Genomic DNA, 19339 nt, shown 5'->3' on the forward strand with positions numbered 1-19339 from the left:
CTGAGGAAGAGTGCCAGACCCTGAGTTCAAGCCCCAGGACTGGCACGGAAAGAAAAAAATGAACGTTGCACGCTAGGGATAGAAGTCAGACAGGCGCCCGGCTGAGTGCCCCACCAGAGCACCCGCGATTTCTGTGTGCTCTATGATGTCACAGCTGTGCGCCACCGTGGCGAATGGGATTTGTACAGAGCAGAGCTGGGCACAGACTCCTTGGTGCGCAGGGGTGGGCAGCCGGGGGCTCCTCACCTCCAGCCCGCTCTGCTCCCCTCAGGCCTCCTTGAGCAAATGCCAGCTGCAACACACCATCGCCCTCTGGCAGTTCCTCTCGGCATATAAGTCGGAACAGCTCCTGCACCTCAAGAAAGTGAGTCTGGCTTCTGCCTTCCCTGGATGGAGGGAGCTGTACCCCGCTTCCCCCCGCGGTTATTCCTGTCTGTCCTCCCCACCAGGACCCCTTCCGGGACCTCGGTCAGCAGTTCAAAGCAGACCTCAGCCCCGAGGATGCCAGGCTTCTCCAGGCCTTCCTGAACCGCCCAGGCCTGGATGCCTTCCTCCTGGAGCTGCACGAGATGATGGTGCTGAGACTCAGGAGCCACAGCAGCTTCGAACCCCACTGGAGGTACGGGCTCACCCGGTCGCGCCTCAGGCCTGGAGCCAGGGTGCTGCGCAACACCAACCCTCCCTCCAGTGTGGGGCCCTCTCCAGCACACCCCAGCTCTGCCTACTTTGGTTTTAGTCTCTTGGGATTAAAAAAAGAGAGATCCTGAGCCCGCCACCAGTGGCTCACACCTGTCATCCTAGCTACTCAGGAAGCTGAGATCTGGGGATCACGGTTCAAAGCCAGCCTGGTCAGGAAAGTCCATGAAACTTTGATCTCCAATAAACCACCAGAAAACCAGAAGTGGCACTATGGCTCAAGTGGTAGAGTGCTCGCCTTGAGCTGGAATGCTGAGGGACAGCACCCAGGCCCAGGCCCAGAGTTCAGGCCCCATGACTGGCAAAAAAAAAAAAAAGAGATTCTGCCAGGGGCCAGTGGCTCACACCCATAATCCCAGCTATTCAGGAGACTGAGATCTGAGGATCATGGTTCAAAGCCAATCCAGACAGGAAAGTCTGTGAGACTCTCGTTTCTAATTAACCACCAGAAAACCAGAAGTGGAGCTGGGGCTCAAGTGGTTAAGGTGCTAGCCTTGAGCAAAAAGAGCTCAGGGACAGCGCCCAGCCCACCCCTACGCCCTTCCTCCCCAAGTTGAAGTCCCACAACCAACAACAACAATTCTAACTACAAAATACATAGTAATTTGTTCTACTGAGAACAGGCCTTGAACGTGGCATCCAGCCCACGTCAGGAGGCCAGCATTTAGCTGACCCTTAGTACCAAGCTAGCATCAGTGACAGAAAGAGGCCCACTGCATTATAAACACCACCTCCTGTTCTTTCTTGGCAGAATAAAGGAAACTCTGGTAAATTACATGATTTTTAAAGAGAGTGAACCCCTTCCGGAAGTGGAGTCCCAGTTCCCGGAAGAGATCCCGATGTCCAGCTGCATCTCAGTGTGGAAAGCAGCCGCCACCCGGAAACAGGAGCGGCAGAGACAGTAGGATGGCTCCCGCTCCCTTCCCATCAGCCTGGATCCCACAAGGACTGTGACTGTGAGCGCCCGGGCGCGGTGCAGGCGCAGCTCTGGTCCAGGCGGCGCGCGCATGCAAGCGGACAACATGCATGTTCTAAAACTGTTCAGTGGGTACTGTCCATTAGGAGGTGAGAGGAAGACCAACAGTAGAAAGCAGCTGCATCCTGTGCATTCCGGGAGGCAAAAGCCGTGGTGCAGAGGTCTCAAGCCTGCCAGCATCCTACCTCGTGACCATTAGGAACGTCTTCCTCACATCACTACTTGGAGGAAAAAGAAAGCACAGGCTACTCATTTCTCTTCTACCGTTTGAGCATATGTGCCACACACACACGCACATACACATACAAAGTCTACTTCTCAGTTCTTTAGCTTCTGAGTATTGTCCATATTTCTTGGTTTCCAAGAAACTGAAAATGTGCCCCATGCCTTCCACCTTCTCACTAACCCAAGGAGAGCCAGGTGTCTATAACACGCCTTAAAGCCTCATGAACAAGAGCTGAGCCAGCCCACAATAAACCACTGCCAAACTCCTCAGGGTCAGAGCCAGATATTAGGAGGAGCCTGGGATATTTTCAGAGTCTTAGTTTCCCTTGGATAAAATGTACAGGGTATACTGGCAGCCAAAGCTCCTTCCAATTCTCAGGTCTTCAGATTCTAAAGGAAAGTTTATTGATACAAACTTGGATCAAAGGTGCATTTTGGGCAATGCTTTGGAGTTTTCTGATTGTCTAGCATTTGCCCGATAAATACACAGTCTTGGTTATGTCTCAACATCCCAATATATAACTATCTGGTCTTTTATTTGAATCAGAACCAAAGATGAGACTCAGTACAAAATCATTCACACTTCTGAGGAAAAACAGCTCACCTTTTCTCATAACCACTGTCTCTTGTCAAGTTAATATGATATCTTTGATGTGTCTGGACAAACTCCCCTGCCTGGCGGCCTAGCCCTTGTTCACAGTGAGATCAGGACAGCCAATGTAGCTAGAGGTGACACATACGCCCTCACATGAATTTGAAATGAGTTAGGGACTTACCCACTCTTAGGCCCATCTACTCCTGAGCTACAATACTAACTGGTAGCCAGGATCCCGGCCCTGGACACAGCACCCAGGAGTGATCTGTGCTGACACCCACTGTGTGTCTCGTGGGAGTGCAGTGAGGGGACCTGGAGAAGTGACATGTTCACATCTAGTGATCCACGACAATCCTCCTTGACCATGCCAGACCACGCCCTCCCACACCTCTGCCTTCTGAATGGACATCAGCTACCTTTGGGCAGCGCTGCAGCTTGCCCTGCCAGGTAGCAGCTCAAACTTAGCTTCTCACTGGAATACACCTTAGCAGGTGGGAATTGGGTGTCAAATCTCCTTAGAATTTGTTTTTCCTCCTTGGGCCTAAGAATTTTTTCCACTGTTATGATTTTTTTTAAGATGTCTCATTTTATGTGTTTTGTTTCAAAGCCTTAACTTTGATATCTAGCATAATTATCCTTGTCATATTTAATAAACTTGAATTTTGCCGAAAAGGAATATTTTCTGTGGGCAGTACTTCCATTTATATAGCACAAAGAACCCAGCTGGCCTGCATTTGAGAATGGTTTGTTTTCTATGGAAATGTTCTTACAGGATCCTTCTATCCATGAAATACAGAATTCAGAACACAAAATTTATGCCTTTGCTGAGAACATAAACTTTTTTACCTGGACAAAAGGAGCACAGAACTGCTTGTCCATGGTGGAGCCAGCCGCAAACAGGCTGCAGCCTTGAGCCAGAGCAGGTCTTGTGCCTAAATGTGTTTTATTGCAGACGGCTCAGCTCTAGCAGCCCATGAGTAATGATGACACTGTGGAATGGGTTTCCCCATTTCATTTTAGTAATCAAGAATAAAGGCAGTAAAGGAGAAGCAGTCATCAAACTATACTTTTTTTTTCAACGATCGAGTGTGCAAGTTAACTGGATCAGACAGCCACGAGCTATTTTCTTCATCCTTGTATGTTCAAGCAGTTCCAACTGAGAAACTTCTAATAGTAAAGTCATGGTAAAGAAGTGTCAGCTCAAAGGGCTAGTTAGACCCACATACCCCGATGTGCCATTAAGAACCATCTCTGATACGAAGCACCAGGCTTCAGAACCAATGGGGCTTGGGAGAGCTCTCCGTGGGTAAATGGAGAAATTGAGGCCTTGAGCCAAAATCTGAGTGAGTGAAGATAACTAGCATTGATACTGCATCGTGCGCTTTTCTGACCCCTTGGCCCGTGGACTGAGCCTGTGCGGCAGTGTTCAGAATCCACCTTCAGACCTTTCTGTAGGGTATTCTGGACAGCGGCCCGCTTCCTTTCAACATGGGTGTTTTGAGAGCTGTCAGTAATGATGACACCGTGAAATGGGGAGGGCAAGCTCAGTACTCTGTGGCCTGCAGCCCCCTGCCCTCCCTATGTGAACTTACTCTGTTCTTTCCGATCTCCACCTGTACCCTAAGAGCCCATGACCTCGCCCTAGACAACAGCTACTTCCTGAGTGTTAGGTTTTTAAAAAGAGGTGGCCGAGTAAGAACTGCACCACGCACGTGGTATTCAGGTAAGGGGTAGGTTTATTCAGTAGACCTGCTGGGACCAGGCAAGGTTGGCACTCCACGCGGCTGGCAAAAGGAAAAGAGGGCGGTCTGGCCGCGGTTTAGGCCTTATATAGGGTAGGGGGTGGGGAAGGGTGTGTCCAGGTAAAGGGAAGTGGGATCAGGTGGGAGAAAGGTGCGGCCACATCAGGTTAAGATGTGACCTCAGCGGATGCGGATGTGACCTCTTCCAGGTATCCCAGTTGCCTAGGTAACGCAGGTACTGGGTGAGGTCTGTTCGCCGTCCAGGAATGGACCTTACACTGAGAACTCAGGCTGTGTTACCAATCCTCGCCCAGGGCGGGGCAGGACCAGGCTGACACGCTTAGCAGGCAAGCCAGTTGCCCTTTGGAAGCCCCAAGTTTCCTCATGATGAAAATAAAGACAAGGGAAACAACAGCCCAGGGGCTGGTAAATACTGGGTCCTGAGCAAGTGGGACTCGGGGCTGGGAAGGTGGCTCCGTGGTCGAGCGCTTGCCCTGCATGCCTGAGGCCCTGGGTTCGATTCCTCAGCACCACATAAGCAAAAAGCAAAAAGCCGGAAGTGGCGCTGTGGCTCAAGTGGTAGAGCACTAGCCTTAAGCTGAAGGGCTGAGGGACAGCGTCCAGGCCCAGAGTTCAGGCCCCACGACCGACCACAGAAAAAGAAAACGAAGTGGGGCTCCCCCAGCTCGCGGGCGCTGTCCAGGCCCTGTCCAGGGGCTGTAAATCGCCACCCCTAGCCTCATGGCTCCCCACGGCCCTCCGCAGCCACGGGTTCGAGGCCAGCTCCCGCAGGCATGGCTTTCCCTCCGGCCGCCGCACGTGTCCGCCGTCTTCCCGACCCGGGCCCCGGGCGCCACGCGGGGCCCGGCACGCTCAGCCCGTCCGGGCCGGGCCGGGCCGCCGCGCCGACGGGGGCGGGACCGGGGCGAGCGCGCCGGCGGGGCCGGAAGGCGGAAGCCAGCGGACCAGGGGCGCCGGCGTCGCAGCGCGGAGGACGCCGCGCGGGGCGCGCCGGAAGTGACGCCTCGGAAGCGGCCGGAGACCGAGCATGGACTCGAAGGCCGCGGAACGGCCTCCGGAGGAGACCCTGTCGCTGTGGGAACGGTAATGGGGTCGAAGGCCGCGCAGCAGCCGGGGCCCGGGGCCGCGCGGTCATCCCGCGGCCTCAGCCTCGCAGCCCGGCGGCGGAGGCTCCCGGCTGGGCCCGGGCTCCGCTTCCGGCCGGGCCTCCGGAAGTTGTGCCCAGCTCGCGGCCCTCACTTCCGGCCTCCCTGGGCCTCCGAGTCCCCCGTCTGCGTTCTTGGGGGTTGGCGGGAGTGTGAGCGGCGGTCGCTTCCACTCTGTCGATCCCGAGATCTTCTTCACCGTTCCTGCTGGGGGCGCGCCTGCCTAGCACGCACGAGGCCCGGGTTCGATTCCTCAGTGCCACATACACAGCCTTGAGCCAGAGAGGCTCAGGGACAAGCCCCCCCCCCAAAAAAATTCCTGCTCAACTCTTGTTAGAAAGAAGAAGAGGGTGTAATTAAGTCACCCGTGAGAGCATTCCAGAAAGTAGCTGAAGGTGTGAGTAATTAAGATTGTTCTAGAAAGCATGCCTCAGATTGTTCTAGGAAATTAACGGCAGGTGTCAACATGTAAATACATCCTAGCCTCTTCAAACTAGCCAATCCGCAGATTGGGAACCTGAGCTTGGCCAGTTGGAGCAGAGGGGCAGGGCCTGCTGTGTTAGGGAATAAAAGGACTCTAGCTGCCACCTGCTCTGGCTTGCCTGAAATTTGGCTGGCACTTTACTCTTCTGTGCAGAAGTAGGTTTTGGCTTTGTGAAGACAGTTCTTTGTTTTCCCATCTTCAGTTGTGACTCCAGTGGTTTTGGAGGGCACATTTATAACAAGAGTTCAGCCTGGTCCCTGCTCTGCTTTGACAAGTCTTTTCTCCTAGGGAACAAACCTGGCTGAAGGCCCGCGTGGTAGACTGGGACACAGAGCCGTGGCAACAAGACCCCAGCTTCTCGGGGCTGCAGAGGGTCGGGGGTGTCGATGTGTCCTTTGTGAAAGGGGACAGTGCCTGTGCCTGTGCCTCCCTGGTGGTGCTCAGCTACCCAGAGCTCGAGGTAACCTGACCCAGCATGGACTTGCCACACTGGAGAGGGGCAGAGCCTCCAAGAGGGGACGAAGCCAGAGTAGAGCCTGGCGTTCCTTTTGGAATTTTTTTTTTCTCTTTGGTGCTGGGGGCTGAACTTGGGACCCCAAATTTGCTTGGCAAATGACCTGCCACTGACCTGCACCTCCAGCCCTTTTGTAGAATTTTGTGAAATGTCGAGGAAAAAGGAGGGAGGGGGAAGGGAATTGGGAAAATTGATTCCAGATCTTGACTGTCATCTTGCCTGGTTCACCTGCGCCCCCGGGTGCCCATGCTAGAACTGTGCCTTCATGACCCTCCCTGCCGCATCCTGTCCTACATCAGCTCTGTTTTCTCTGCCTCCTCTGTCTTCCTCTGTCTGCGCTGCTGTCATCCTGTAGGGGACTGAGCCATATCTTCCACGACCCTCTGTCTCGGGCGTTGCTTGTTCCCATTGCTAGGAGAGAAGTTTTTGTAAACAGCAGGTGTAAGCTCTTTATCGCCCTTTCTGTGATCTTGTAGTAAACAAGGGCACGCTCACCGGTGTAGCATCAGAGTCTGATTTGTTTGTTCCCTTCGCTTGCTAGGTCAGACTTCCCACTGCACCCTCAGCCTTTCCACTCACCACTGGACAGCTTTGAGTTCCAGTCTTTGCAGCCATGTTTCCTCTCCTGAAATAGCCCTCACCTGCCTGGCATCTCTTCCTCCCAGGGCCCAATTTAGACATTTCTTCCAGTGAGCCCCAAGAAGAGTTGCTCTCATCAACGAGTCTTCATCTATTTGGGCTACTATAGCAAAATGCCCCAGATTGGGTGGTTTATATAAAGGGCAGAAGCTTGTGTCTCGGGGCTGTGTTGACTGATCTGGGGTCAGCGTGGTGAAGATCTGGAAAGAGCTCCCTTCCTGTCACCCTTTCCCTGTCCTCACATGCTAGAACCACTCCCCAAGGCCTGCCTTTTAATCTCATCACCTGTGTACTACAGTCTTAGCACGTAACTGCCTTAATCCTCATCTTCATCTTACTGGAACGGAATTGGCCCATTTCCTTTCCAGAACATAAACTCCACAATGCCAGGAGCCAGAACCTGCCCACCAGCAGTGCCTCTGCCCCGGCTTGTAGAAGACACACATCCTTCCCCAAGCCAATGTACATGACTAAGCAGTGAGCCCGTCGACTTGACAGCCAGGGGTTCAGGAGCTGGCCCTACCCTGCCGCCTCACCTCCCGCGTTGCTCCTCCGCCCACACCCAACACCAGCGTCGTCTTCCTGCGCCTGTAGCTCTGCCAGGCAGACCTTTTTACCAGCACAGGCACTGCTAGGACCTGGGGGGAACCACTGCCCATCTGTAGGCCCCAGACGAGACCACTCCTGTCCATACTCTAGCTCCGCCAGTTTTGGCCACCCTCCCACTTTCTTTTCTTTCTGAGGTGGGGAGGAGGAAGCTCTTCACCCATGTGGTAGCCTCGTGAGGGAAGCAGTCAACACTGCCCTCTCCCGCCATACCCTGGCTGCAGACCTCATCGCCCGCGTCTGTGTCCTAGGCTTGGATGGGTGCATGTGCCAGCTTGGCACCTCTCCACTGTCCTCTTGCAACCCCTCACCCTGCGCCACACCTGCAACCTGAGCGTTTGGTTGGCCTTTGTCCCTTGATGTAAGCTTAGATGAGAAAAGGGTCTGGAAGGTTCTGGGCTCCAAATGCCTTCCCATGGGTCACCTGGCGGTGTGTTTAAGAATACAGAGTCCACTTGCAGGTCCCTAGGGACAGAAAGTGGGTTGGTGATTACCTAGAGCTGTGGGAGAGAGGGGTGAGGTTAAGTCCAGGAGTATCTTGGAAAGTGTTCTGAAATTAGTTGCAAACACCAAAAAATAAAAAACACTTGGAATTGGAATAGCAATAAAGCTGTTAAAGTCTACAGATTCCAGAATCGCAGGCTGGGAAAGCACTTCCACAGCAGGCCCTGGACCCTTCTTAAACAGATGAGACCCCCGAGCTTGCCACTTGCCCAGCTATAGGCTGAGAAAGGATTCCATACACTTTCCTGCCCCATCTGGCCTTAAACCATAGTTCCACTAGGGTTACAGGTGTGAGCCACCAGTGCCCAGCTTTTCTATACACATGTGCACATACGCATGCATACAAATGCCATGTTAAGGATAAGACCCAGGCCTTACACGTGTCAAGCAAGCACTGTACCACGAAGCTATATCCTATGCCCGTCAATCTTTTCTTTTTTTGAGTCTGTACTAGGACTTGAACTCACCATCACCCTCAAACTTGCTCTGTTTATTTTCCTCTTATGGCTGATCTACCACTTGAGGCACAAATCTAGGTCCTCCTCGATCCTTTTTTTCTTGCTTGCTTATCTCCCCCCCCCCCTCCTCGAGGTTAATTGGAGATAAGCATCTCACAATCTCAGACTTTCCTGCCTGGGCTGCCTTCAAACTTCAAATCATGATCCTCAGATTGCAGCCTCCCAAGTAGCTAGGATGACAGGCTTGAGCCACTGGCGCCCAGCTTCAATCTTTCCTTTAACTGCTCTGCATTTTTTCTTTTTCTGGTCTGTTCATTGGCTTTACTTTCAGCTTCCATGTCTGTCACTCTGGCTTGGCCTTTGTCTCTGAGGGCCTCCATGTTTGCCAAGCCACTGTACTGCCTGGGCGGCTCTCCTCCCGTGTGCGCGCGCACTCAGGCATGGGTGCAGTCAGCAGGGAGGGGCGAGCTGGGAGAGGCCTCCCTCGCCGAGCTCTCTCTGGCTTGTGAAGTTTATGGCACGGTCACCCTGACACTTCACTGCACACGTGTCCCTGCCTTGCCTTGTGTGGACTTCAGTCATCAGCTTGTTACAGGTCAGGTTCTCCCGGCTGCCATTGGCATGGACTCTCCTCACTTTGCGTCATTGGAAAGTTTGGTGACTTTCTCAGGAGTGATGACTGAGAATGTCCTGAGGACAGGCCCCAGGCTTCTTCAGCCCAGGCCAGCCTCCAGGGGAAGTGGGGACTGTGACTGGGAAGCTAGATTTGGAGGGTAGACGTAAAAAAGAGTTGTGTGTGCTGTGGGAATCACCTCCCATCCAGCCAGTGAGACCCACGAAGACCAGGGGTCAGGAGACGCAGTGCGCGCCTGTTCTAGGCAGGCCTTAGTGATGCTCCACCCGTGGCAGGTTGCCAGGGGAGCCCAGAGGACCGTGGCTGGCGGCCTTCTAAAGCCTCTCCGTGGTCCCTAGGCTGTGTGGAAAGCCCCCTGGTCCGCACCCTCCGAGCGCCCACGGCAAGGCTGTCCCCGGTCCACACCTCTGCGTGCTGCTGCTTCGCAGCCTGAGTTGGTCCTGAGCTCCCCCAGCCCTGAGCACTGCTGTTCTCAGCTTGTCTATCTCCAGGGGCGTGCCTTCCTTTTCCTGAACGACTGCACACCTCTTCCTCTGTGGCTTGCGTTGGCAGCCTCCCCCCAGGGTCCTTTGACAAGAACAGTGTGCCCTCCATTTGTGGCCCACTTACCCAGGCACATTTTGGGGCTTTGATTTGGAGCTTGAAGCGCCTGGGCAGCAGACCAGGGAGGCCAGAGGGGCATCCAGCTCATGAGGAGGGGCCAGGAGCAAGCGGAGCTGAGGCTGGTCACCTAGCCAGAGAGACCAAGCCCTCCTGGTGGGTGAGAGCCCCTCAGACACGCGCATCCTGGCTGGGGAGAGGGTGAGCTCACACACACACTGGGTCCACGCAGGCCCGGCAAGCACCTGGGAGTCGACCCTCTTCTTCCTCCAGGGGTGGAGGGTGTCGCTAGAGGTGGGGTTGGGGAGGGAGGACCGTGGAGGAGTGGGTGCGTGGGGTTGCTTGCTGACCTCAGGGCTTTGGCGCCAGGTGATCCACGAGGAGAGCCGCATGGTCAGCCTGACCGCCCCCTACATCTCCGGCTTCCTGGCCTTCCGCGAGGTGCCTTTCCTGGTGGATTTGGTGCAGCGGCTGCGGGAGACAGAGCCAGGCCTCATGCCCCAGGCAGGTGCCAGAGGGCCTTTCACTTCTGGGGCTGAGGGGGAGCCCCTGCTGGCCCCTCGCCACCCAGCGCCCCGGGGCAGGTACAGGGCAGAGGCTCATCTGACCGGGACCCCCTGTGGTTCCGCAGGTCCTTCTTGTGGATGGGAACGGGCTGCTGCACCCCCGAGGTAACTCCTGCTCCCAGGGGTGCTGTGGGAGACTGGGGCGCTGCGTCTCCCATGCCCCCGCATGACATCACTACCACTGACACGTGCTTTCTGGACGTGTGTGTACTGTCAGGACATTCGGTGTCCCCACCCCAAAGGAGGCTCCCCTCCATCCCACCCTTTCTGCCTGCCCCTCACCCCCACAGCTCCCTCTGCCGCCCAGCTCTGGGTGCTGCCACCCACGCCCAACACCAGGGTAGCCACACCCCACTCTCAGCCTGCACTGCCACCAGGTGTTTGGCCCCACTGATGTCCGGTGACCCGGGCCCAGGTGAGATGGCTGCGGCTAGTGAGCAGCTGTGCCTATCCAGGCGGCGCCCAACACGGCCTCCCGCCTCCTCCCTCACTCGCTGCTGCTCTCAGGCCTCGGGTCTGCCCTCCACGGCTGTGGGAATGCAAATTAGGGGGCCAGGGGAAGGAGTCCTCTCCCCAGTCAGGCCAGAGCACCTCGTTCAAGGTGGGTTTGGTGCCTCAGTTCTCTCCTGTTTATAGACAGGAGATTCCAGGTTTGCCCGTGTCCTGCGCCCACCTCCAGGCCCCTTGGTTTACTGCTTCCTGACCCCTCTGCCTCCTGGCAGGCTTCGGTGTGGCCTGCCACCTCGGTGTCCTCACAGGGCTGCCCTGCGTTGGGGTGGCCAAGAAGCTCCTGCAGGTGGACGGGCTGGAAAACAACACCCTGCACAAGGAGAAGGTAAGGAGTGTCCGGCGCCCACCCGCGGCTCACACTGGGTAACGGACAGCCTCGGGGCTCCAGCCTGGCCTGCTGGTGTGCTCTCCACGGCCCAGCACATGGCTAGCAGCCCTCAGGACTCCCTGCCTCCTTTCCCAGCTCCTGCCATGGTGCCCTTGCTGCCTCCACCCTGCCTCTGTGCCCTCCCTCGACTCACCCCTGCACCTCCCCGCGGGGGCTTCCACAGCCCAGCCTCCAGCAGTACTCACCGACCCGTCCTCTGGACCCTCCTGTGCCCCGCCTTGCAGGGCCGCACCCACACTTCCTCTAGCTCAGGACTGCGAGCAGAGACCACACCTGTCTCTCTAGCTCTCACACACCTGTGTGGAGCAAACATTGCTTAGGAAACGTGTTAAGTTGCAGGGGCCTAGCCTTATCCATTCCCGAGCCCACCCTTCCCCCACTCAGAAGACAAGGCTTGTGAGTTGATTCCCATGTGCCCAAATCCTAGCCGCAGGGGAAGCCTGAGCTCAGGGCAGTGTCCAGCACTGGTAGGTCACCACCCCCTGCCTCTGCCCACTGGTACAATGGCTCTGGATAAGTGCCACCCTTTCTCTGAGACCCGTGGTCAAGTAAGATGAGATCCCCTGGCCTCAGGGCCTGGCCAAGCTGATGCCCAGAGACGTGGCCCTTGCCTGGGCATAGCTCCGGCTTCTCTAAGATCAGGGCCTTGAGGTCGGAAGCTTGCTAGGCAGGGGCTCTGTTACTTACAGTCGTGGGGCCTGAACTCTGGGCCTGGGCACTGTCCCTCAGCTCTTCAGCTCAAGGCTAATGCTCCACCACGAAGCCACCTTCCAGCGGCTTGTATGGGATTTTGCACTTTTGCCCAGGGCTGGCCTTGGACAGTGAGCATCTACCTTCTGGCAGCTGGGCTTGACAGGCCTGTACCCCTGCGCCCAGCCCTACTACTTAGTGGGGTTTTTAATTTTTTATCGTTATTATAAAGATGATGTACAGAGTGGGTAGAGTTACATAAGTCAGGTAAACAGTACTTTCTTTTTTCTGGTCCTAGGGCCTGAACTCTAGGCCTGGGCACTGTCCTTGAGCTGCTTTTACTCAAAGCTAGTGCTATACTGCTTGAGCCACAGCGTCACTCCCGGCTTTTTGAGTCATTTATGGGAGATGTCTCATGGACTTTCCTGCCTGGGCTGGCTTTGAACTGCAGTTAGAGCTCAGCCTCCTGAACAGCTAGGATGACAAGTGAGCCTCTGGCTCCTGGTTTAGATAGTGTTGCTCCTTCCTCACTGGCCCCTGGTGTTTCCCTCCCATCCCCACCCACAAGTTGTATAGTTTAACAATGTGTCCTGTTTACATTTTGAGAGACTTGCCTTCAGAGCTTCACCAAGACAAAATGTTTTAAGGGGCTGGGAAGGTGGCTCAGTGGTAGAGTGCTTACCTTGCATGCATGTGGCCATGGGTTCGATTCCTGAGCACCCCATATGTAGAAAAAGCTGGAAGTGGCGCTGTGGCTTAAGTGGTAGAGCGCTCACCTTGAACTGAAGAGCTGAGGGACAGCGCCCAGGCCCAGAGTTCAGGCCCCGTGACTGACAAAAAGAGAAAAAATGATTTTACAAGTATTTTTCCCCATCTCCTAGATTCAAGCTCTGCGGGCTGCGGGGGATAAGTTTCCTCTGACAGGAGATTCTGGGGTTGTCCTGGGAGTGGTGAGTGTCATGCTTCTGCCCTAAACTGCTTCCAGGTCAAAGAGCTTTATCAGACACACCCGGCTCCCACCCACACAGGTGCACAGGCCTAACTCACATCCTGACTCTCTGACCCAGCCCAGCAGGGGATGTGTGCGGCTTTCCTTGGCTGAGTTACCCTTATCTGACCTGCAGAGTACCCAGCCCCCCCCCATGCCGCCCCGCCCCAGGACTCTGTCCCAGCCTGAAGCCCCCAAGGCTCGCCCAGCCACACAGGGAAGTGTCCATGCTGCGTTCTGCCCGCTCCCCACCCACAGGCCCTGAAGAGCCATGACCGCAGCTCCAAGCCACTCTACGTCTCTGTGGGCCACAAGACCAGCCTGGAGACAGCCGTGCGCCTGACCTGCCGCTGCTGCAGGTTCCGGGTCCCCGAGCCAGTGCGCCAGGTAGGCGCTCCCGGGCCGGGCCCTGGTGGCGGTGACACACGCGCCACCCTTATCTGGGACAGCAGTGGTAGGAGAAGCTGATCCTTGATGCACTGGCAAGGCCCGGCCACGGCACCACACCCAAGCCCTGCATCCGCTTCGGCCTTCCAACACTGCGGCTCAAAGCCCCAGCAGTGGGGGCTCAGGCCTCAAGCCCCATCCTCCAATCAGCCCTCGGGGGACAGTCACCTCAGCAGGGCTCATGCTGGACAAGACGGGCTGGACCAGGGGCACACGTCAGGACCCTGGGGTACAGCTATGCCAGGCATCTAGGGATAGAGCTCAGGATCGGCACTGCTGAGCCACGCTCACGTGCTGGCATTGGTGAGCAGTCACAAGCTGTCACCTCAGCCAAGCCCGTGGGTAGAGAGAGGACCCAGGAGGGACCACCCTTAGGAGGAGGTCCACTAGAGAAGGAAGAGAGTAGGGCAGTCCACCACAGGAATAGCATCTGCAAAGACCCTGAGGCAGGAAGGTGTTAGATGTGCTCAAGAACGGTTCAGGGAGGTGCCAAGCAGGCCAGAGCTTGCTGGCCTTGAGCCGCGTCAAATTTCAAGCCTTACCGGCAGGGCCTCAGCTACCAAAGCTGCGAGTCGGTAAAGAAATGCTGGGTTTGCCTGGCCTGCCACAGTTGTGGACACCGTGGAGGCCGTCAGCCCCAGGTTAGCCCTGGGTGCCTGGGGCCTTCCTGGCTGCAGGTGCAGGTGCGGCCTCCAGAGGGCAGCAACAGCCTGCACGCCACCGTAGCCCCGCTGGAAGGGGCGTCTGCATTGGTTGTAGGTGTCCCTCAGGAACAGTCCTCTCCCCTTCCTTCCCTCCTCCACCCCATCGCGGGAGCCTAACGAGAAAGCCCCAGAGATCCCAGCACCCAGCTGCACTGTCCCAGACCTGCTGGGCAGGCCTCTGCTGGCCATTGCCTCTAGCTACGCCCTTCCCTAGCAGATGAGGGGTCAGCCTTCTGTAATAACCTTGAACCTCTAGATACAGGGTGGGGTTGCAGGCCTGGCACCACAGGAAAGCCTGCCAAATGGAGACGCATGCCGAGAAAGGCCCGTGGCTGCAGGATGCATGCCACCTGCTCCAAAAGTGCCCGCCCTGGCACAGCCCCAGGCCCCACGGGGCCCTAGACCTGGTGCCAGGTCCAGGATCCCCTGCCAGGCTGGGCTGCTGGCTGGCAGGACTTCCCATTGCCCGTGCACACGTGTGCCACCTCTCCATTAGCTAAGTAGGAGACGAGCTGTTATCCGTGTGTCACATGCCTCCAGGCTAAGCCCATCTGGGCTGGGGTCAGAGGCTTCCTGAGGCCAGGATCACCAGTCAGGCTCCTGCTCCGCCCCCGGGCCCCAGGCCTCTAGAGATGGGCAGGGATCGCAGCAGACACCAGCGTGGGCACAGACCAGCTGGCCTGAGAGATTCCAGGGAGGAGCCTGGAGCCCCGCTCAGCCTGGCTCCTGCCAACCACTCAGGCCTGTCGTTGCCCCTGCCCCCTGGGCACCCACACAGCAGTGGGGCTGCTGCTCCCATGGCTGGGCCCTGAGTAGGCTCCTGTGAAAAGCTGGGTGGGCAGATGTGTTGGGGGCAGCCCAGACCCAGCTCTGCTTCTCTCTGAGCCGTCTGTGTCTTCCAGGCTGACATCCGATCTCGAGAGCACATCCGCAGGACCCTCGCGCCCCCAGGGCCACCTGCACCGGGCCGGGAGAGGTGAGCCCCCCGCGAGGTGCCAGGAGCCATTGTGGTGGCCCGGCCTCTCCCTGCTGCAGGCGTGTAGCTCAGGACTAGGGGTCGGGCCTGGAGGGGTGGACTATTCCCACCCCCTCCGCCCACCAGCTTCAGGCTGACCTCCCGCAGGGCTGCCCAGCCTTTCCTGAGGCCTGGGGAGCCGACCAAGCTCACCCTGGACACCCTGCCCACCACGTGCGCTCAGAGCTGCCGTCTCCCCTCCCTCGGTGGGGGGCGGGGGGCGCAGACCTGTGCTCGCTGTGACACAGCAGGCTGCCTGCCTGGCACAGGCCTGCCGCGTGGTCCCTGCCCAGCCCCGCCTGCTCTCTCCGCACCTGCCCCCCTCGCAGGCTAGCAGGTTGCTCCGACCTGGGTTGCTCTTCCCTGACCTTTGTCCCCAGCCTGACCAAGCTGCCGGGAGCACCCGGGCCCCAGGCAGCTGGTACCCCCGCACAACAGAGTTGGGGCTGGCGGCCCGCATGCGGGTGGGCCTCACACCCAGCGGGATCCGTCACAGGCTTTCCTGGGACCACTGAGGCACGTGGGAATCTGGGCTGCCCTGGCATCTCATGCCACATCTCTCTCAATGTCTTTGCCAGGACCCAGAAGGTGCAGGGGCCAGAAGCACGTCCCAAAGGAGGCCAGGGCGAGGGCAGCCGCCGAGGGCCGGGCCCCGAGCCGGAGGCCCCACCGCCAGGCCCCCAGGAGCAGGACGGGGACCGGCGGGCTGGGGAGGCCGTGCAGCACCAGCCGCTGGAGCCGCCTCAGAGCGGGGGCTGCGCCGAGGAGCCGGTCCCCGGAGACGGCGAGGGTGACCCCGCCCAGCCACTGGTGGAACACAGGAGCCGGGCGGGCGCCGCGCAGCTGGCCCAGCCGTGGCCCCAGCCATAGCCCTCGCCGGCCACGGCGGTGGCTGGAAGGGCTCTGGGCAGCTGGGCTTGACATCAGCCTCACTGCGCCCTCCTGCCTGGGACTGCTGGCCTTGGGTGGCCTTGCCGGGGCCGCGGAGGGGCTGGCCTGGGCTGGGCTGGGAGCCCCCCCACATAACAGCTGACCTCAGCCCAGTGCCTTACCCCCCTCCAGGGCCAGCGGAGGGGCTGGGCTCCTAGGTGCGCCCCTGCAGAGTCCTCAGCCCCTCACCCCTCACTCCCCCGCCCAGACCCCAGCCTCCCTGGAGTGGGGCTGACCGGTGAGGGCCCACTTCTGGTCAGGATGGAGGGGCAGGGATGGAAACGTCCACGTGCCAGCAGCCACGGCTCCGGCTGAGCCCCAGGCTCTGCCCTCCCTGCCCCCACTGCTGTCTGGACGGGCAGAACGGCCGGGTCCCCCAGCAGTTGGTGGCCAGTTGGTGGTGGGTGACAGGACCCCCTGGGCGCAGTCTTGCACAGTCCTTGACGGGGAGAAGGGCTCCCGCTTGGAGCCTGGGGTCTCACCAGGATTCGGGGTGTGTGTGAGACAAGCATCCCTGTGCACTCGGATGCCAGCCAGTGAAGCAAGGGTCCTGGGGTCCAGTCCTAGGCTGGGCCTGGACACGGCCCCTGGAGGTAGAGGAAGCCTGCCCGGACACGCCCGTCCCACGGCGTACCTGGGACAGCGCAGGGGGCCGTGGCTGGGGGCCCTGCCGCTGTGGCCTCTGTCCCCCTGCAGCGTCGGGGCGTGCTGGACCGTGGGGCTCCCAGGAGGTGAAACCCCTTCCAGCAGCCTGCTCCAGGCCCCGCCTCTGCCTACACAAGCCCCGCTCCCCTCGTGTTCCCCCGAAAGCCGGCAAGCCAGCGTCCTGCCACGGCCCGGCCGACGTCTTGTCTTCAGGATCGTTCCCTGCCAGAGGCCTGCCAGGACTGGGGTGGGCTGGCGTGCAGACCCTGCGGGACGCGGCCCTCAGGTGGGGTCTCCGCCAGAGCAGGAGGTCAGCCTGCAGACAGCTTCCACGTGGGTTTCCCTTGGCTGGTTTCAAAATAAACTTCCTGCATTCACTCACACTGGAGTGTGCAGCTCACTCTCGGTCTGGCTGTGTGCAGTGGCTCCGCTCAGGAGGCTGAGACCCCGGGACCACGTGAGCCCGGGAGTGGAGGGCCCGCTGGGCGGCACAGGCCCTGAAGAGCACGCACGGCCTCAGGAGCCACGGCCACCCTAGCTGTGGGGTGTCTCCCCTGCCCCCCTGCCCCCGGGTCTGACCACCGCCAGCCAGCTCTCCCTGTGCTGCCCAGCCCAAGGCGTCTGGCCACCTCCACATCCACGCTGCCTTGGGGTGTTTGTGGTCTGCCTGGCTCGGCACATCCGTCCTTTTCCAGACTGACAGATGCGCTGCCGGCGGACGTCTACCTTGCGTGCAGCTGTAAGTTGCCGTGTGTCTGGACTGTTTGTCCAAGGGCTGTGTGCTCCACACGTGAGCGCACAAGGCCTCCATCTCCGAGGGTGCACACATAGGGGAGGAGCTGCATATCAGGCCCAGTTCTTCGTGTGTCCACCACGCTCGTGGCTGGGGACCGCGCACCTCATGGGTGGAGAGCGCGCTCACTGCCATTCATTTGCATCTCACCAGGGACTAGTGCTGTCCGTCGCCTCTCTGCTCGCTGGCCTTTTGTGTTTCTTCTCAGTAGAAACTTTAATTCAAGTCCTCCCATCTTTTAACAATGGGTTTCCTAGCCAAGCACTAGAGGCTCACACCTATGATCCTAGCCACTCAGGAGGCCAAGGACCTCGGTTCAAAGCCAGCCCAAGCAGGAAAACCCATGAGACTCATCTCCAATACACCACCCAGAAAATCAGAAGTGGCGCTGTGGCTCAAGTGGTAGAGCGCTCGCCTTGAGCTGAAGAGCTGAGGGACAGCGCCCAGGCCCAGAGTTCAGGCCCACAACTGACAAAGAAAAAAGTTTTCTTTATCTGCTGTAGAGCAGCACGGGTTCCGGTGCGTGCGGTGTGCTGTGCGCGTGGAGCTGGTGTCTGGCAGCATCTGCTCTGTCCTCACACATGTGTTCTTGCTGTTTTCTGTGTCCTGAGGTCCTTAGAAACATCTGCACTTTGAGGCCCAGTAAGGCTCACAGGCACAAATCACAGCTGCTTGGTGGGAGAGGCTGGAGGGTGGGGAGTTCCAGGCCAGACAAGGTCTTGGACAAAATACAAACAAAAACCGTGGCTCGCACCGTAATCCTCATACTCAGGAAGCCGAGACCTGGGGATCCAGGTGTGAAGCCAGCCTGCACAGACAAGTCTAGGAGACTTGCCTCTTAATTAGCTAGCAAAAGGCTGGAAACAGGTGTGGTTCAAGCTGTAGAATACCAGTCTAGAACAAAAAAGCCCAGCAAGAGCTTGAGGCTCTGAGTTCAAGCCCTAGTACCAGCACAAAAGGGGAGGGCACGTGGCTGAGAGGTCAAGCGCTTCGCTAGCGCTGGGTTCAGGCCCTGTGCCGCACCCAACTTCACTTTTGTTGGTGGTGGTGGTGGTTGTGGGCCTTGAACTCTGGGTCTGGTTGCTGCTGGTGGTGGTGGTTGTGGGCCTTGAACTCTGGGCCTGGTTGCTGCTGGTGGTGGTGGTTGTGGGCCTTGAACTCGGCCTGGTTGCTGCTGGTGGTGGTGGTTGTGGGGCCTTGAACTCTGGCCCTGGGCGCTGTTCCTCAGCTCTTCGGCACAAGGCGAGCGCTCTACCACTTGAGCCATGGCACCACTTCCACTTTTCTGGGTGGTTCGTTGGAGAAAAGAGTCTCACAGTCATTCCTGCCCAGGCTGGCTTTGAACCGAGATCCTCAGATCTCAGCCTTCCTGAGTAGCTAGGCCAGCCGTGAGCCGGCCGCACTCACTCTTGGCCATGCTTCGGGCGCCTGGGTCTTGGCTGTGGAGTGGCTCTTGGGAAGGTCCCACAGTGGCCTGACGCTTCACGTTCCCACCTGTGTCCTCTGCCAGAAGTGGCGGGCTGTGTCCACCGAGCCTTCCCTTCTTGGCTGACCCCATGCAGACTCCCCACTACCCTGGGCCACAGGCTCACCAGGCCCTCTGAGAGGATGCCTGCTGCGGGCGGGGCCCCAGGAGCACAGAGAGGCAGCACAGGAGCCGCAGACCCTCAGGGTTCTTTGGAAAAGTCTGGGTTTGGTGGGGTGCAGGCTGTGGGCCCCCATGGAGCAGTGAGCGTGCACGGAGCCCCTGGCCTGACCGGGGCACTGCCGTGACACAGCCCAGCACCGCCGGGCTGCCTCCTCACCTGGCGGCGGGAGGGTGCG

At 58.4% G+C, this 19339-nt stretch overlaps 2 protein-coding genes across 4 annotated transcripts in view; both read left to right on the forward strand.

Moving 5' to 3' along the window:
• Positions 1–3168, forward strand: part of Rnf213 (ring finger protein 213) — a 90100-nt gene extending 86932 nt beyond the window's left edge. Inside the window, exons 65-67 of the mRNA XM_042670012.1 lie at positions 272–364; positions 450–619; positions 1448–3168. Of these exons, the coding sequence (XP_042525946.1) occupies positions 272–364; positions 450–619; positions 1448–1601 (417 nt within the window). The 3' untranslated portion in view covers positions 1602–3168. The remainder of the gene's footprint in view (positions 1–271; positions 365–449; positions 620–1447) is intronic.
• Positions 3169–5266: 2098 nt separating this feature from the next.
• Positions 5267–17068, forward strand: Endov (endonuclease V). Of its 3 annotated transcripts, XM_042670001.1 has the most exons (9): positions 5267–5338; positions 6173–6344; positions 10209–10343; positions 10471–10510; positions 11128–11240; positions 12875–12943; positions 13240–13368; positions 15035–15108; positions 15726–17068. In XM_042670001.1, the coding sequence occupies exons 1-9, from the start codon at positions 5283–5285 to the stop codon at positions 16015–16017; spliced, it is 1080 nt and encodes a 359-aa protein (XP_042525935.1). In that variant the 5' UTR covers positions 5267–5282; the 3' UTR covers positions 16018–17068. The 3 variants fall into 3 exon arrangements, with proteins under 3 accessions (XP_042525935.1, XP_042525936.1, XP_042525937.1); XM_042670002.1 differs by lacking the exon at positions 15035–15108 and having other exon boundaries at positions 15726–16009; XM_042670003.1 differs by lacking the exon at positions 6173–6344 and having other exon boundaries at positions 5274–5338.
• Positions 17069–19339: the final 2271 nt, after the last annotated feature.

This window comes from Dipodomys spectabilis, unplaced genomic scaffold, assembly GCF_019054845.1.
Source record: "Dipodomys spectabilis isolate Male_0828 unplaced genomic scaffold, ASM1905484v1 ptg000512l, whole genome shotgun sequence".
In the NCBI taxonomy this organism is placed as follows: Eukaryota; Metazoa; Chordata; class Mammalia; order Rodentia; family Heteromyidae; genus Dipodomys; species Dipodomys spectabilis.